A 19,457-nucleotide genomic window follows, 5' to 3' on the forward strand; every position below is an offset into this window, starting at 1 on the left:
CAGTAATTGAACAAACTTTGTTGGATTGCATTCTTGATTGCATTCTTGATCGAATGATCTTTCCATTGATATATAATTTTATGACATTACTCCAAATGAAGTGGTGTTATAAGCCATCAAACCTCTGAAATACACTTTTTTCCAAAAATCATCCACAATTTTCACCCCTACTTTATATAAACAAAGCAACATTCAACAGCTCATCCGAATCTCGTATTAAACAAACAACATAGGTAATGAACACACACACAACTCCCTTCAGTTCTTCTCCATTTGTTCCTGAGGCTCTAATCCCTTTTTGTCTCCGATGCAGATTGTGATGAATTGGAAATTGAGAACAAAGGTGACCACGAAAAAATCCCCAGAGAGGAGAAACCACACAAAAAATTGGAGTGTGGAGAAAGCTGCAGTCAGAGCTCCAATTCCACTTCCCATCAACAAAATCTCATTGGAAAGATACTCTATCAGTGCATGGAATGTGGAAAGAGCTTCACTCATAGCTCCTCTCTCACTTGCCATCAAAGAATTCATACAGGGGAGAAACCCTATCAGTGTGTGGAATGTGGAAAGAGATTCAGTCAGAGCTCCGATCTCACTTCCCATCAAAGAATTCATACAGGGGGGAAACCCTATCAGTGTGTGGAATGTGGAAAGAGCTTCAGGAAGAGCTCCAATCTCACTTCCCATCAAAGAATTCATACAGGGGAGAAACCCTATCAGTGTGTGGAATGTGGAAAGAGCTTCAGTCAGAGCTCCTCTCTCACTTCCCATCAAAGAATTCATACAGGGGAGAAACCCTATCAGTGTGTGGAATGTGGAAAGAGCTTCACATGTAGCTCCTCTCTCACTTCCCATCACAGAATTCATACAGGGGAGAAACCCTATCAGTGTGTGGAATGTGGAAAGAGCTTCACATGTAGCTCCTCTCTCACTTACCATCACAGAATTCATACAGGGGAGAAACCCTATCAGTGTGTGGAATGTAGAAAGAGCTTCACATGTAGCTCCTCTCTCACTTCCCATCAAAGAATTCATACAGGGGAGAAACTCTATCAGTGTGCGGAATGTGGAAAAAGCTTCATTAAAAACTCCGATCTCACTTCCCATCAAAGGATTCATACAGGGGAGAAACCCTATCAGTGTGTGGAATGTGGAAAGAGCTTCACTGTTAGCTCTAAACTCACTTACCATCAAAGAATTCATACAGGGGAGAAACCCTATCAGTGTGTGGAATGTGGAAAGAGCTTCACTGATGGCTCCTCTCTCACTTCCCATCACAGAATTCATACAGGGGAGAAACCCTATCAGTGTGTGGAATGTGGAAAGAGCTTCAGGAAGAGCTGCACTCTCACTTCCCATCACAGAATTCATACAGGGGAGAAACCCTATCAGTGTGTGGAATGTGGAAAGAGTTTCAGGAAGAGCTGCAGTCTCACTTCCCATCAAAGAATTCATACAGGGGAGAAACCGTATCAGTGTTTGGAATGTGGAAAGAGCTTCACTGATAGCTCCCATCTCACTTACCATCAAAGAATTCATACAGGGGAGAAACCCTATCAGTGTGTGGAATGTGGAAAGAGCTTCAGTCAGAGCTCCTCTCTCACTTCCCATCAAAGGATTCATACAGGGGAGAAACCCTATCAGTGTGTGGAATGTGGAAAGAGTTTCAGGAGGAGCTCCTCTCTCACTTCCCATCAAAGAATCTGTACAAAGGTCAGAAAAACCATTATACAGCTTTAGGAGCCAGGCAAATCCACACCTTTTTAACCAGGCCTTTTTCTTATTGACATCTAATGCTATTTTAACATGTGATGTTTTGTGTTTTTATGTTGTGTTTTTATGTTCCAAGCATCCTGAGACGTTTGGGTGTAGGGAATACAGCCACTCTTAAATTCCTAGGGGTCTTTGCCCCCCCATAAAATATTTGAGGAGGCCACGCCCTAGGTTTTCTTTGTGTTTTTTTCAAATGCAACCTTTTATTCTTCCGCTACTTGCCATACAATTTTGCTTTAAATTTGCCCTTTTAAGACATTTTAAAAACCGCACAAAGGTCATGAGAAAAACAAAATACAAGAAAATACAAATGTGGACAGGTCCCAACGCAAAAGTTGCTTTAAAGGAGGCTTTCCCAAACTTGGGTCCCCTGCAGCTCCCGGGACTTCAGTTTCCATCATCCCTCCCCATTGGTCCTGCTAGCTAGGGATGATGGGAGGTGTAGTCCAAAACCAGCTTTCTGCACCACCTAGAGTACCCACACAATTTTGGCTTCTATTGGCAACACACATAGGAGAACAAATGAAAGACAAACTTGGAAAGGGCCATACCAAATGGACATCTGGTGTGAAGAGGTCACTATCCCCACTGCTGAACAATGCCACAGGTAGAGGAGATGGAAGGCTAGAAGTGTTCTCTGGGGCAAGGGGAGCTGCTGGGAAATTGAGCTACCGGCTCAAAATATTACTTTTTTAAAAAGTCGCTGCCATTATAGACCTTGCCATTCAAATGGTGTGCATGCATCATGTGACTGATAGTGCAAGGTGGCCCTTACCTGGCCCCTCACCAATATTTTATTCAAGTCGGCACCACTGGGTCGGGCGGTTTACAAATTAAATAAATACATAAATCGCCTCCCTTTGCACATGTTCCAGCTTGTCTATATCCTCATTTATCCTTTTTTAAATTTATCTGAAGATTTTACAATATAAACATATAGGATGAAAGCATGGCTTTCTCAAAAACAAGCCAAGCCAGAGAAATCTCTCCTTTTCTTTTCTTTTTTTGGATGGAGTTATAAACTTTGTTGATCAGTGGACTGCTGTGGAAATTGTGTATTTTGATTTCAGTAAGGCTTTTGACAAAGTCCTCTGTGATATTTATGTGAGGATGCTGGTAAAATGAGACTGAATGAGGTAACTGTTAGGTGGATTTGATGGACCAAACCCAAAGAGGACTCCTTCATGGGTCCTCCTCATCCTGGGGAAAAGTGACCAGAGGGGTGCTGCAGGGTTCTGTCCTGGGCCCGTTGTTGTTCAATGTCTTGATAAATGACATGGATGAAGGAACTGAGGGGATGCCCATCACATTTGCAGACGAGACCAAACGGATCATAATGGCATCCTCTCTCTTCTTCAGCAACAGACAGGGAGACAAAGAACAGTGCAAAAGCGAGACTTCCGGTCGGCGCCATCGGCTAATGGCGGATCTCCCTCCGAGCTCCGGAGGAGGTCTGCTTCACGAGTTCGGGTCCTGCCGCTACGGCGAAGCGGGGACCCTTTAAAATTACAGGCGCGGAAGCCTGTAAGCAAGGAGACTCGGTGGGCACCATTGCGCCCCCCCGGAATCGAGAGGGAGCCTTTTTAAAGGCTCCGGAACGGCAGCGGGGGTAAAGCGCGGTGCTGAGAGTCGTCACCCAGCCCGTGAAGCGAAGCCGCGTCGCCATGGTCGGAGAGCGCCGATTCCTTCCTGAATCTGGATTACAAATTTAAAGCCCGTGAGTAGGATTTACAAATCGATTGGGATTTTACAAATATTTTAAGAGAATTCGGTCGAAAACGGGAAAGGTATAAATTAAGGAAGTCTGCCTTTCCCGGACTGCATGAAACTTAAAGCAAAGGAAGATAAAGCCGCAACCTGAGAAAAATCTGAGAAACGTAAGTTGAACTAAGTAACCTTGACGTTGGGACTAAATCCCCCCGTGCAGGCAGGGGCAGGGGGAGGAAGAAAAGTGAATTTTGGATAACCTGCATGGAAATGTTAAAGGGAAACGTCTGTCTACTGTCTTGACTCCTTGGAACGGACTGCCTAAACAAGGCACCTATTGAGAACTGTCATCTAGAACTGTCATATTTAAGACTTCAAAAATACTTTGTTACTTTGTTACTGGACTGCTCTGTTTTGGAGATTTAACTGCTATATTGAAGCTCAGAAAAGATACTTGAGATTGTTGTTATAGACTTTATTGGATACTTTCAAAGAGATACTTTGTTTTTGGACTGCTCCCTCTAGGGGGTTGCAGGGAAACAGTTGCAAAGTGTGCCACAGAAACCAAGCTAGTGGAATTTTCCATCTTAAAATTCCTAGACGAGGGAACGACCTTGGTTGATATGAGTGGCCCAGCAGAGGAGATAATAACAAGAGCCAAGAGTAAAACTGCACAAAAGAAAAGAGGTTCACTCTCAAGTATTCCGCCAGCAGGAACGGCTGCAGCTGGGCAGTCGAAAACAACAGTTATGACTTCTGACCCCGTGACACAAGCATTACTCAAGATTAATGAATCTTTGGAAGTGTTGCAGAAACAGGGGGCAGACAATAGTAAACAGCTGGCAGACCTTGCAGCAAAACTTGATTTAAATACCAAAAGTATAACATCTAATACAGAAAGTATAAATAAATTGGTACAAGAAAATACTACAATTCGAAAGATTGCTGAAGAAGCTAAAGAAATTGCAGAAACCACACAGGCAAAATTGGCACCAGTCTGTAAAAAAGTAGATGAACATGAGTTGGCTTTGTCCATGCTTGAATTGCAGAGAAAAGAAAGAAATTTGAGACTGAGATTGGTACCCGAAAACGAAAAAGATAATTTGGAGGATTTTTTGACAAAAGAGTTTTTGGAATTTTGGCAATTGAGCCCGGAGAAGGAAGAATTTAAGATAGTTACTGCTTTCAGACTGGGCAGAAAACAAAATAGAAAGAAACCAAGGGATTGCTTGATAATATTAAGATCAAAGGAAGAAAGAGACAAAATTTTAAGTTTACATTTTCAAAGAACTCTTGAGATTGAAGACAATTTTGTGGAAATTTTTAAGGATCTTCCTAAACATATCTTGGAGGCGAGAGCCCACTATAAGGATTTGGTCTACCTGCTGAAAAAGAACAGAATACTCTTCAGGTGGGAATTCCCACAAGGCCTATCGTTCAACTACAAAGGAAAGAAAGTTAAAATAAGAACTGTTCAAGATAAAGAGCAATTTTTAGAAGTGAATGAAGAGGACCTGGTGAAGGAGGTGGTGGCAGAGGAACCAACCCCAGAAGTAAAGGGGGTTACGGACATCTTAAATTTAACATTTGGACTTAAATCACCGACTGAGGACGAACAACTGCTTGGAGCAGTTGGAGGGGCAACCAAATAACAAGATGGCTCTGCAATTTCTGAGTTGGAATTGTAATGGTCTAAATCTTCCCAGAAAAAGACGAGCTGTTTTTCATATTTTGAAAAAAGAACAATTGGACTTGATTTGTTTACAAGAAACCCATGTGACCAGGGTCCACAGGAAATTACTTATCAACAAAAGATTAGGACAGGAATTCATATCATCGGACAAAGTTAAGAAAAGAGGAGTGGTAATATATGCAAAGGAAAAATTAGCCCCAAAATTGATGTTTAAAGATGAACAAGGAAGATTTTTGGCTATTGAAATACAAGCTCAAGGAGAAAAATTCTTGATATTAGGGATTTATGCACCAAATGAAGGGAAGTCAGAATTCTTCAAGAAATTGCATGAAATCTTGTTGGACTATTTAGATTACAATTTAATCATGATGGGAGATATGAATGGAGACAGAAAAATTGGCTTCCAGGTGGAAAGATCCAAATTAGAAACGGAATTGTTAGAACCCAATACTAAAACTTTGTCAAGAATGTATAACTTGTTGCTGAAGTGGAATACACAGGATGAGACGGTTAAGTCAGCTATGATTAAATGGGCACAGGATTTCGGTTATAACATTATGTTTGCTGACTGGGAAAAGTTATGGACCACCGGTATAAAGTTTACGGCATGTAATGCCCTAAGAGAAAATATTATGAAAATGATTTACAGGTGGTACATGACACCAGTCAAGCTTGCAAAAATTTATCATTTGCCCGATAATAAATGCTGGAAATGTAAAGAAACTGAAGGTACATTCTTTCATCTTTGGTGGACTTGCCCAAGGATTAAAGATTTCTGGGAGATGATTTATAATGAATTGAAAAAGGTATTTAAGTATACCTTTCTTAAGAAACCAGAGGCTTTTCTCCTGGGCATGGTTGGCCAATTGGTGTTAAAGAAGGACAGAACTTTTTTTATGTACGCCACAACAGCAGCAAGAGTCCTTATAGCAAAGTATTGGAAGACACAAGAACTACACACACTGGAAGAATGGCAGACGAAGGTGATTGACTACATGGGACTAGCTGAGATGACCGGCAGAATCCGAGATCAAGGAAAAGAGACAGTGGAGGAAGATTGGAAGAAATTCAAAGTTTATCTTAAGAACTATTATAAAGTAAATGAATGCTAAAACGCCAAGGTTAGGAAATTATGAGGTTACTGCTGTATTGACTTGGTAATGACAAGAGGGTTTAAAGGTCAATTAATTAAAATTTGAAGAGAGGATTTGCTGGAAGAAATTTGAAAACAGGGATGCAGAAAGGGAGGGTATGGGGAAGTCGGAGAGAACAGGGTTATGAAAAGAAGGATTTGAAATTTTACATGTTTATGTGTTTGTTTGTTATTGTATTGTGTTTTGTATGTGTTAATTAAGTGTTAAAAAATCAATAAAAATATTAAAAAAAAAAAAACAGTGCAAAAGCACAGCAGAGCGGAAGAGATAAGACTGACTTCCGTTCTTACACTTCCCAATCCTAGGAAAGTAAACAGGGACATGTGACATACAAGCCACATATTCAACAACGGGAGGAGTGAATTGCTAACACACCACACATGATTGCAGGTGATATAAGGAAAAAACCTGCTCCTTTTTCCTTATGGGGTACCCAAGAGCCCATATACAGTCCTTTTGTACGTTCTCTATCGGTAGGAGAAAATAACAGAGACCAACCAGAGAATATTAAGAAGCAAAGCAGCTAGTAAGCCTGTTCTTTATTAACTGTTGCAACAGGGTGCTACCCCACACGCAGGAGAGAGGAGGAGGACCCTGAGCCCTGCATGCAAGCCCTTATATAGATATGTAAGCCCTTATATATGCATGTAAGCCCTTATATATTTTTAATTGCCCGCCCTGGAGTCCAAGACCACCCCCAGAAACATCATACATACATCACAGAAAAGGCAGTCTACAACAGAAATCTGAGTGCATAGTTTTTACCTTGTCTGCCAGGTTACCTGTTAATGGCCACTTGACTAGATTACCTGGGGAGGCTGGCCATTCTTTTGTAATGATAATACTTAATTCCTGAGCCAGGTCACAGGCTCACCCTATTCACACCTTAAATGTGCCCTTAAGGCAGGATTTGTGAGGACAGAGACAATGGGGAGGTTTCTGCATTTCCTTTTACCTTGTAGAGAAATATTTGAGGTGCCTGAAAGAGTGAAAGAGTCAAAATGGCTTTAGGACTTTTCCTGTGGGTTTTGGACATGTGGTTTATATATTAATATATGTGTTTGCTTGGTACATTTATATATATATATATATATATATATATATATATATATATATATATATATATTATCCTAAAAATTCTTATAACAATTCCCCCCTTTGGCGATATAATTTTTTTCTAAAATATTGTTGCCCCACAAATAATAACCTGGTATGTTGCAAATGGATGCCTTCGTGTAAATCTTAAGAGACTTGCATGTCAGGCCTCTTAAGGCTATTTGCAGGTGTAGCAGTGCACATAGCTGGACATAGGATATCACATAAAAAATAACACATGTTGCATTTTGTACTAAATTACTTGTGGTATTCTAGCAGTTTGGGAGAAACATTCTCAATAGTGGTCTCTGCTTTACACTTAGCGGGAAGGTCAAATAATGAGTGAAAAATGCAGTTTGTTTTGTTTCTGTCTTTTTTGTGTGTTCCCAGGTGTCAAAGCTAGCTCTCGTCTGGTCTCACACCTCCATCATATCACAGCAGCAACAATCCCTGGTGAATCCCTGTAGGGCTTTCATATTGACCATGTCACCTTGTAGTGGCACAGGTTTGGACATTTCTTGAGAGAGATGTCTGTGCCTTGGCCTTTCTATGGTATTTTTATTATTATAGGCTCTGGTCTTCCACTCTAGGGAAGTTGCTCAGTTGTTCCTAAGGGACCAAAAAGCTAATTTCAGCCTGGATACAATTGTCCAATTCAAACGGAGTCCAATTAGAATTTATATAGCCCCATGGCTCGCCGACGTGGAGTTCCGGCCCCACCTGGTGGTGGCGGTCGGCCTGGGCCTTGTACGCATCCTTGGCCTGGCGCAGTTGCTCCATCAATAGTTGGTGCTGAGACTGGAGCTCCTGGAGCCAATCTGTCACCCTCGGGACTGCAGATGCTTGCAGCACATCCGGGAACAAATGAGGATGGTAACCGTCCATGGCCTGAAACAGGGTCTGCTGGGTGGAGGCGTTCAACGTATTGTTGTAAGCAAACTCCTCCAATGCCAAGTGGTCGACCCAGTCTGGAGGTACTCCAGGTTCCGGTGGTCAGTTCTCACATCCACCAGGTGTCTTGCCCCCTCAAGATGATGGCTCCAGACCTCAAAGGTCACCTTGATGGCCAGTAGTTCCCGCTCCCACACGGTATAGTTACACTCTGCCAGAAGAAGCTGGCAGGAATAGTAGGCGCAGAGTAACAGCAGCGCATCAGGTCCGTGCTGCTGGGACAAGACGGCACCGAGAGCCGTACTGGAGGCGTCGGTCTCCACCACGAAGGGACGAGAGGGATTAGGATGAGATTTCACCCCTCCTATATCCAAGAATCTGCTGATGTTCTCTGCTGATTCTCCAGAGAGGAGGGGCGGTTTCTGCTCTCTACTTATTCCGCTCCAGCCTAACATCAAAGTGTCAGTCAGTATCGGAGAGAGAGAGAGAGACTGAGTGTTAGAGAGAGATCGTGTGTATAGATAAGGTTGCTGCTAAGAGCAGCTGTAGACACACTGGGCCAGGGATTTTGGTCATAATATACAATTTGAGGATTGGGAAAAATTATGGAAAGAAAACTTAAAATTCACTGCATGTACGGCGTTAAAGGAAAATGTGATGAAAATGTTCTATAGATGGTATATAACACCAGTAAAATTGGCAAAAATGTTTAAGATGTCTAATAAGTGTTGGAAATGTAAAGAAAAAGAAGGAACGTTTTACCATATGTGGTGGGATTGTAAGAAAGTTAAAAGTTTCTGGGAGATGATATATAACGAGTTGAAAAAGATGTTAAAGTATACATTTGTAAAGAAACCAGAAGCTTTTCTTTTAGGGATTACAGGAAACGAGATAAGAAGAAAAGACTGCAAACTCTTTCAATATGCTGTTACAGCTGCAAGGATTCTACTGGCCCAGAAATGGAAACAAGAGGAAATACCGACGATAGAAGATTGGAGATCAAAACTGACGGACTATGCAGAATTGGACAAGCTAACTGGGAAAATCAGATATCTTAAAGACCAAAAGTTCATCGAAGACTGGGGGAAATTTGTAGAATATCTGAAAAATATATGCGATGTGCAAACAACGTTAGTGGGATTTAAAGAAGCATTGTGAAATTTAATAGGTATTGTCAAAAACAATAGATGTGGGAGGGAAGACGAAAGACAATACTAAAGGAGAAGGAATGCGTAATTAAGAGGTACAGATGGATGATTGTCAGAGAAGCTGAAGGAAGTCCAAAAAAAGAGCGGAAAGAGTTTAAAGAGAGATAGCAGTTTCTTGCAAAGGTAAACTACCATGGTGTTAAAAGTTTGGAGCTGGAATGTTAATGGGATGAATGATAAGAAAAAGAGGAATAAAATCGAGTACATCTTAAAGAAAGAATGTTTAGATATTATCTGCTTACAGGAGACCCACATAGCAAGGAAGCATAAAAGAGTTTTGATTAATAAAAGATTAGGAAATGAATTTGTATCGTCAGACCAAAGTAAAAAAAGGGGGGTGGTTATTTATATCAAAAAACAAATTGAAGCACAGCAAATTTTCAAAGATGAAGAAGGGAGGGTAGTAGCGGTTCAAATTAATTGGCAAGAGAAAACCTAATAATAGTGGGGATATACGCACCTAATGATAACAAATCGGAGTTTTATAGGATGTTAGAGGGAAAGCTATTTGAATACGTCGATCAGAAAATAATACTATTGGGAGATATGAATGGTGTGGTGTCGTTAGAGATGGACAGGTTAAGGGATGGAATGGGCAAAGAAGGAAAGCTACCCAGAACCTTCTTCTCATTGGTTCAGAACTGTAATTTGGTGGATATTTGGAGATTTAAATACCCTCTGGAAAAACAATATACTTTCCACTCAGAACCCAATGACTCATCCTCGAGATTAGATCAGATATGGACCTCGGCAGAACTAGTACCAAGATCTATACGGGTGGGGATCCAGGCCAAAACGATTTCGGATCATAACCCAGTAAAAATGGAACTGAAAGGGCTGGAAGAAAGATCATACAGATGGAAAATGAAAGATTACTTGTTAGATGATTTAGAGATAGTAGAGAAAGCTCAGAAAAGGTTAAAGGAATACTTCGAGGATAACTTAGGTAATGATACAAAACCAAAGGTGGTGTGGGATGCAGGTAAGGCGGTGATGAGGGGTTTCTTCATTCAACAGAGTGCAATTAAGAATAAAAAAAGAGAAAAAGGGAAAAATGAAATTCTACAGCAAATAATGGACAACGAACAAAAATTAACTAAAAACCCCAAAAATAAGAGAATAAAAGAGAATATTAAAGTTTTACAATCTCAGTTTGCAATGTTGATAAATAGGGAAATAGAATGGAAAGTCAAAAAATTAAGACAGAGAAGCTTCGAATATGCTAATAAATCAGGAAAGCTATTAGCTTGGCAGCTTAAAAAAAGGAAGGAACAGAACACAATAAATAAAATCGAGGTGGAGGGAGAAGAGATAAATAATCCCAAGGAAATAAGGAAGGCCTTTTTGGATTTCTACAGAGGACTTTTTAAAAACAGTGAAAGGAATAATCTGAGAAAAATAGAAAGATTTCTAAAATGTAAGAATATAAAAAAGATTTCCACAGTGGAGAAAGGAAAATTGAGTGCCCTAATTGAGGTAGAAGAAATCAAAGAAGCAATAAAGGAATTAAAAAAAGGGAAAGCCCCAGGTCCAGATGGGTTTACTGGTAGCTATTATAAAGAAATGGAGTCAGTCTTGCTGACTCCATTGCAAGAAGTAATGAATAATATCCTTAAAGAAAGAGAAATACCAGAGACATGGAAGGAGGCACTAATCACACTAATCCCCAAACAGGATTCAGATTTACAACAGATTAAAAACTATAGACCGATCTCCCTATTAAACATAGATTACAAGATTTTTGCGGGAATTCTGGCAAGGAGACTAAAAAATATATTGGTAGAAAGTATACACAAAGATCAAGCGGGCTTTTTGCCGGGTAGGCAAATGAAGGACAACATAAGAAACATAGTAAATATTATAGAATATTTATCTGACAGGTGTGATAAACAAGGTTTGTTGTTGTTCGTGGATGCAGAGAAAGCATTCGATAACATAATCTGGGATTTCCTGCTGAAACAATTGGAATATATGGAGGTTGGCACTGAATTCTATAACGGGGTAAAGGCAATCTACACGGAACAAAAGGCAAAACTGATAATAAATAATGTGGAGACAGCAGAAATAAGAATAGCAAAAGGAACAAGACAGGGATGTCCACTGTCCCCATTGTTATTTATAATGGTGTTAGAAGTCCTCCTAAATTCAATAAGAGAAAATAAGGGGATAAAAGGAGTAACAGTTGGGCAGAACGAATACAAAATTAAGGCATTCGCAGACGACCTGGTTGTAACAATGGAGGATCCAATAGATTCAATAAAAGAGGTACTCGAAGAATTTGACCAATTCGGAAAAGTGGCTGGCTTCAAATTAAATAAAAGGAAAACAAAAATTATAGTAAAGAATATGAATACAGATAAAACTGAAGAATTACAAAGAGAAACGGAAATAGAGGTGGCCAGAAAGGTGAAATATTTAGGAATATGGGTAACGCCAAAAAACATAGACTTATTCAAAAATAATTACGAGACAGTATGGAAAGGAGTTAAGAAAGATATTGAAACATGGGGCAAGCTAAAACTGTCATTTTGGGGCAGAATAGCCACAATCAAGATGTGTGTGCTTCCAAAAGTGTTGTTTTTGTTTCAGAACATTCCTGTAATTAAGGGTATAAAGATATTTAAAGACTGGCAGAGGGTGATCTCAAAATTCGTCTGGCAGGGCAAGAAACCAAGAATAAAATTTAAACTGTTGACAGATGTGAAGGAAAGGGGGGGCTTTGCCCTGCCAGATTTGAAATTGTACTATGAGGCGTCATGCCTATGCTGGGTCAAAACATGGATAAAACTGGAAGATAAGGAAGTGCTAGACCTAGAGGGATTTAACAACAGATTTGGGTGGCACGCCTATCTATGGCATGGGAGGAGAAAAGTACACAGGGGCTTCGAAAATCATATTTTCAGAGGTCCACTGATTGAGGTATGGGAGAGGAACAGAGATATGTTAGAACCTAAAACACCCCATTGGCTATCGCCACTAGAAGTCATGAGCGTTAAAAAGATTAACATGAGGGACAATTGGGCTACCTATGAACAACTGTTAATGAAAGAAGAAGGAAAGTGGAAAATGAAGCCGTACGAACAGGTCAAAGAGAAAGTCTATGATTGGCTGCACTATTTCCAGATAAACGGAATGTTCAGGAAAGATATTAAAGACAAAGGATATGCTGATAAAGATTCTAGATTCCAGATTGAGATATTGAATAACAACTATAAAATTTTGTCTAAAATGTATAATCAGTTATTGGAATGGAATTTAATAGACGAGGAAGTAAAGTCGGTAATGATATATTGGGCTAGAGATATCGGTCATAATATATATTTTGAAGAATGGGAGAAACTTTGGAAAAAACATCTCAAGTTTACAGCTTGCGTGACACTAAAGGAGAATTTAATGAAAATGTTTTACCGATGGTATATGACTCCTGCAAAATTAGCCAAAATGTATGGAACTTGTAATAAATGCTGGAAGTGCAAGGAAAGGGAGGGGACCTTCTACCATATGTGGTGGGAATGCCAAAAGGTTAAAGGGTTCTGGGAGAGTGTATATAACGAAATGAAGAAAATTCTAAGATATACTTTTGTTAAAAAACCCGAGGCTTTTCTGTTGGGATTGGTAGGAAGGGAGATAAAAAAGAAAGATCATAAGCTGTTCCAGTATGCAACAACGGCAGCAAGAGTCTTATTAGCTCAAAATTGGAAATCAGAGGGCCTACCGACAATTGAGGAATGGAGAGCAAAACTATTAGATTATGCGGAAATGGATAAGATGACAGGGAAAATTAGATATTCAAAAGACCAGAGGTTCATTAAGGATTGGGAAAGTTTTACGAAATATCTGGAAAATTTAAGTGATGGACAGATAACACTAGTGGGCTTTAAAGGAGCTCTGTAAAAAGAAAAGAGTATTGTCTAAAGAGAAATGGAAGAACTAGAATGATTAATGGCATTACAAATTAAGAAATGCGAACTTTTATAAAAGATTATTACGGATGATTTGTGGAAAGGTTGAAGGAAGTCATACTTAAAAACCTGTGAAAATGAGAATCGAACTTTTATATTTTGTTTTTGTATTTTGCATTATGCAAATTAATAAAAATTATGCATGAAAAAAAAACAAAAAAAGAGAATTTGTTTGTTAAAAATTGGAGAAAATTGTATATTTGTGTTGTAAAATAATATATATATATATATATAGCAGCTGTAGACACTCAGTGCAGTTCAGCATTTTCATTTAGACCTCATTTAGCTCTGATTATAGTTGTGTATTATAGTTGTAGATAGAATAAAGAAGATATTCTACAGAGCTGCTCTCCGAGTCGTTTATGCTCTGCTATACTCTGCTATACTCTGCTGTGCAGCGACTGTCTTCTAGAAGTGAATCCGGTGCTCACAACTCTAAGCTGTGAGTCCACAGCACTTTGACCAGTTCCTGTGCAGAAGGTGGTCTCTGGAAGTGCTACCCCAGCTCGCCTGGCCCAGTCGGGGCTGAAGTGGATGAGTCCAGTTGGTGGCATTGGCTCAAGGGCGATGCTGACATAGGATGCTATAAAAGTGGCGCCCTCTGGAGACAGGCTTTCAACCCCTGAAACGCCACCTCTGCCTCCTTGTCCCAGGAGAATGGTGTCTTGGGGCACAGCAGTCGGGTTAACGGGGTGGCGGGATGAGCATAGTCCACAATGAAGGTCCAGTAATAGTTGGCGAACCCCAGGAACCGCTGTAGGTCCTTGTGGTTCTGGGGTGCTGCCCATTCCCGAACTGCTGCCACCTTCCCGGGATCCATCTGCACCCCATCAGTGAAGAGCTGGTGACCAAGGAAGTCCACTGACCGCTGGTGGAACTTTCACTTGCTGAGCTTAGCATACAGGCATTGCTCCCGCAAGCACTGCAACATGGACCGGACATGACCCTCGTGGCGAGCTGGGTCATGGGAGTAAATCAGAATGTCATCTAGGTACACCACCACGTACTTGTCTAGCAAGTCCTGGAACACGTGGTTGATGTACTGTTGGAACAGGGAAGGTGCATTGCACAACCCGAAATGAATTACCAGGTATTTGAACTGCCCATACCGGGTCCCAAATGCTGTCTTCCACTCATCCCTGGCTCGGATCCGAATCAAATTGTAGGCCCCCCGAAGGTCCATCTTGGTGAACATCTGCACCCCTTGCACCCGTTCCAGCAACTCTGCAATAAGGGGCAAGGGATACCGGGCTGGGATGGTAATCTTATTTACGGCCTGGTAATCATGGCAGGGACAAAGCTCCCTACACTTCTTAACGAAGAGAACTGGAGTGGCGGTGGGTGTGGTAGAGGGCCGAATGAACCCGCCCTCCAGGTTCTTGCGAAGGAAGTCCTGCAAGGCTTAGTGCTCTGGCTCCGTAAGAGAGTATAGGCAGCTCACAGGCAGGGTCACCCTGGGCTGGAGGTCTATGCCGCAGTCGAAAGACCAATGAGGCGGCAGCTGGTCTGCCCCCTGTTCCTCAAACACTTCTTGGTAGTCCTGGTAAACAGCGGGGAGCGTTGACGCAGCTTCCCCCGTGGGGGCGGCCACTAGCATCTCAGACCGAGCATGGGGACACGGGTCTGGGAAGCGCACAGTCTGATTGACCCAGTCAATCGTGAGACTCCAGCCAGTCCATCCCGAGCACCAGGGGAAACTGGGGCATGGTGGCAATGTCCAAGGTGCACACCTCCCGGTGCTGCTGGTGACACAGGACCAAGGGCTGAGTCTCCTGAGTAACGGCCCCCGAGTGCAGGAGCCGTCCGTCAATTGCCTCCACCAGTACCGGTTCTGGCTTGTCCTGGAGTGGCACCTGATGATGGGCGGCGAAGGCAGAGTCCATACAGGAGCGGGTTGCCCCTGAATCTACCAGAGCGTGGGTGAGAATCCAGGGCCCGCCAGAGGAGGTATAGACACACACGAACCATGAGGTGTTGCAAATTCCACCGGTGAGGGCCCATCATGCGATGTTTCGGACCCCAGGTTGCCTGGGCCATCGGCTACTAGGGTTGGCCATTTCCCTGTGGCCGGCATTTTCTTGGGACAGGATTGGGCATAGTGTCCACTCCCGCCAGAGTAGAGACACAGGTTCCCCTCCAGACGCCGAGTCTTCTCCGAGGGGGAGAGGCGAGGCTGCGCTGCCCCGAGCTGCATTGGCTTCTCCAGCAACTTGGCTGTCGCCGTGGAACTGCTGGGAAGGACGGGAGCCGGGAGTGCCGGTGGCCCTGAGCCTGGCAACAGTCTTCCAACCAATCATCTATCTGCAGTCTCCGTTGAATGAGGGTGTCCAGCGTGGTGGGGCGATCCATCATGGCTAGCTGGTCCAGTATCTCATCCGAAAGCCCCTCGAGATACTGGTCCTGAAGGGCGGAGTCATTCCAGGACAAGTCCTGTGCCAACAGCTGAAATTCTGTGGCGTAGGCGGCCACTATGGACTTGTCCTGTTTCATCCGCCGAATCGCCCGATTGGCTTGACTCCCCTTCTGAGAGTTGCTGAACGCGGTTTCCAGATGGTTGCAAAACCCTGTATAGTCTGTCAGCAAGGGAGAGTCTTACCGGAGCAGCGGCAATGCCCACTTGGCTGCCCGGTCCTTCAGCAAGCTGATCAGGAAGTGCACCTTGGTGCGGTCATCGGGGAAATTCCGGGCTCGCCCCTGAATATACAGCTTGGCCTGGGCAAGAAACATGGGAAAGCTGGCCGGGGACCCATTGAATTTCTCTGGTAGGGCCACTGGGTACTTGCCAGAAGCTGGGGCGTCGGCACCAGGAGCTGGTAACGTGTCCAAACCCTGCTGAAGCGCTGTAGCTGCATTGCTTAGCTGCTGAACGGTGTGGGTCAAGACCTGGTTTTCCTGAGCCAATGCCACCAGCGCAGACGCCTGGTCAGCCATGGCTTCTGGTTCCTCATGAACGCACCCCAACGAAGGGGGAGTGTGGATGTGGCGGGAGCAAACTGTGCTGGTCCAAGTCCAGTCCTTGGTCAAATGTGCAACGTGGAGGCAATCTGTAGTAGCTGAAGCTGGGTGCAGGGCAGGGAGTTGGGTGAGTCAGGAACAGGCTTGCAAGCAGGGAGCCAGGGCGGGTCAGGAGCTCAGGCAGGCAGAATCCGAGACCAGGGAGAAGAGTCGGTGGAAGAAGATTGGAAGAAATTTAAAGACTACTTACAGAAATATTGTAAAATTAATGAATGTTAGAATGATGACGGATTGAAGTTAAGCGGTTTCTAGCGGTAATGGTATAAAAAAAATGGAAAAATTGGTTTTTAATATGTAAAAATTTAATGTTATAATTTATCAAGATTAAAGATTAGGATTAAAAAGGAGGGAAAGGAATTGCTGGATTAACATACTGAATTGGAATACAAAAGAGGGAGGTATGAGGAGGTCCGGGAAACAAGTAAATGTAAAAGAAGTGAAGAAAAGATGGAATTGTTTTTAACTTTTTTCTTTTTTGTATTTTGTATTTTTCTCTTTTATTGTTAATTTTCTTATTAATGTGATTTTTCTTCTTTTGAATTTTTAATAAATATTATCTTAAAAAAAAAAAAAGGAGCTCAGGCAGGAACTAGCAACCAACAATGTTGCTCCCGCAACTTGGGACTGGGGCTGGCCGGCTTTTATCTGCCCTGAGGCATCAAGCGGCCCCGATCCTCTGGTGACTCGCCTCTCTAACCCTGAACCTCTGCAGCTCAGGAGTGGCTGGAGGGTTACCAGACCCAGAGGCAACCTCAGCTTTCTCTGACGGGGCTGAGAGTGGAGCACCTGCAGGCAATGGGTCCTCCATCACCTCAGGAGCCAGAGCAGACTCAGCTGGTGCCCGCACCTGAGGATCCAGCACAGGTGAGGATCATGCCCCAGCCCTGGCTCAGCTGGTTCTGGAGGTGGGGAATCCTCTGCAGGCTGGAATCCCTCAGGTTCAGCATCCACGTCTGAATCCCAGGCCATCACACCTTGTCATCACTGTGAAACTGTAAGTAGTCCCCAATTTGGACTTTATGAACATATGTAGAACAGAAACTAGCCGACATTTGTTCTTTATGGATGAACACCTTGTGTTTGTCCATTCCAGGAACAGCATTCCTGACCCAGATGTTCACAGGAAGTCCCTCAGATGATTCCCCTTTCAAACAGGATACGTGAACCTAGGCCAGTAGGGTCCTCCTCTCCGGCAGACGGACTACCCCTCCCCCAAAGCCCTTCCCTCCCCCACTTCCCCATGGGGGTCTCCCACACCACCCATCACTCATCAGGATGGCTTTGGCCGCCTCCTGCTTGGAGCAGTTCTGGGTTCAGAGCCCCCTGAGCTGAGCTGTCTGGCAGTTCTGGATCACCTCCGGCAGGTACAGCTGATCTTCCTCCAGCAGCTGAAAGGCAAAAGTCAGGCTGTCAGTTCCTCACGAAGGGAGTGCAGAGTGGGGGGCAAGGAGGGCAGGTCTGAGTCCCTGCTCTGGTTCTCTCCAATACTCACCCCTGGGGGAGGGATGTGCAACCGCAGCACATCTGCAAAGAGAAGGACATGGGGACAGGTGAGTCCGTCCCTGAGCACCTGGCAAGGCTATTCCAAGAGTTTTCTCCTGGATTCCAAGTCCTACTGCAGGGGAGGAGGGACATCCCAAGCCTTGGGGGCCATTCCTGGCCTCCTTCAACCAGAATGTGGCTCCCCAGGCCAGGGGTAGGCAAGCTAAGGCCTGGGGGCCGGATGCGGCCCAATCGGCTTCTCAATCCGGACCGCGGACAATTCAGGAATCAGTGTGTTTTTACAAGAATAGAATGTGTCCTTTTATCTAAAATGCCTCCCTGGGTTATTTGTGGGGCATAGGAATTTGTTCATTCCCCCCCCCCCATATAGTCTGGCCCCCTACATGGTCTGAGGGACAGTGGACCAGCCCACGGCTGAAAAAGGTTGCTGACCAATGCCCCAGGCTAACAAGAGGGTCAATCTCCGGTTCCACTCCACCCTTTTAAAATTTAAATATCAAAACAGATCCCAGCTTTCAGAGCATGTAAATCACATGAGTGGAAAGACCCCTGTGCGACTTACAGAAATAGGACTATACTTCCTTCTCCCACCTTTAAAGTAAACTTCTAAGTAACGAAACCAAATTGACCCAAGTCTGCCTTCTTCCACCAACCTGAACTTCCCTCTTCAAGCCAAAAGACAACACTTCCCCATCCCTGAGCGAAACCCCCTGGCCTGTCATAGGTAGAGCCGCCACCACGCTTGTGGCGTTTACCTCTGCGCAATGCAGGGACTGACTGAGCGGGTGGCGAGATGCTTTCAGCATCGGACACTTGGCGGGTACTGAAGGGGCCGTGCAGGCCAGATTCACGACCCTGGAGGGCGGGATTTGGCCCAGGGAACATAGTTTGGGGTCTACACTGACTGGCAGCAGCTCCCCAGAGTTTCAGGCAGGGATTTCATCCGGCCCTTGCAGGAGATGTCAGGGGCTGACCCTGGGACATTCTGCATGCCAAGCAGATACTCTAGGGCTCCCCATATTTCCCTGCACTTTCAACGTTATGCTATTAGCAACCATGGAGATTCCACCTGCCTCTTTTGAAAGGAGAACACTCACCTGATTAATCATAATCATAATCATAATCATAATTTATATCCCACCCATCTGGCTAGGTTTCCCAGCCACTCTGGGCGGCTTCCAACAAAATATTAAAATACAATTGTTCATCAAATATTCAAAGCTTCCCTAAACATAATAACAACAACCATCCATTTTCAGTCCTTTGAATTAGCAATTGAGCATTTCTGGATAGGGAAATGGCATAATTTTGTATATTAGTATGAAAAGCATGCATAGGAAAGTATTACTCATTTATGATGAGAATAGGAATTATTTATTTTGAACCTCGAATGGTTCCTCCTTGGCAGCCAATGCAATGGTTTCAGCAGGGCTAGAACTCAGGACCCGCTGCCTTG

General features: G+C 43.5%; 3 protein-coding genes across 5 annotated transcripts in view; all 3 read left to right on the forward strand.

Moving 5' to 3' along the window:
* LOC308475133 (uncharacterized protein) overlaps positions 1 to 1,939 on the forward strand; it is a 42,619-nt gene extending 40,680 nt beyond the window's left edge. For both annotated transcript variants that reach the window (XM_081002072.1, XM_081002073.1), the window contains one exon: positions 314 to 1,939. In XM_081002072.1, the coding sequence (XP_080858198.1) occupies positions 314 to 1,740 (1,427 nt within the window). In that variant the 3' untranslated portion in view covers positions 1,741 to 1,939. The remainder of the gene's footprint in view (positions 1 to 313) is intronic.
* Positions 1 to 19,457, forward strand: part of LOC308475144 (uncharacterized protein) — a 174,169-nt gene that overhangs the window by 115,732 nt on the left and 38,980 nt on the right. The window lies entirely within an intron of this gene.
* LOC308475310 (uncharacterized protein) overlaps positions 1 to 19,457 on the forward strand; it is a 95,282-nt gene that overhangs the window by 72,598 nt on the left and 3,227 nt on the right. The window lies entirely within an intron of this gene.

Source organism: Podarcis pityusensis (genome assembly GCF_964106645.2).
Source record: "Podarcis pityusensis genome assembly, chromosome: 4".
Classification (NCBI taxonomy): Eukaryota; Metazoa; Chordata; class Lepidosauria; order Squamata; family Lacertidae; genus Podarcis; species Podarcis pityusensis.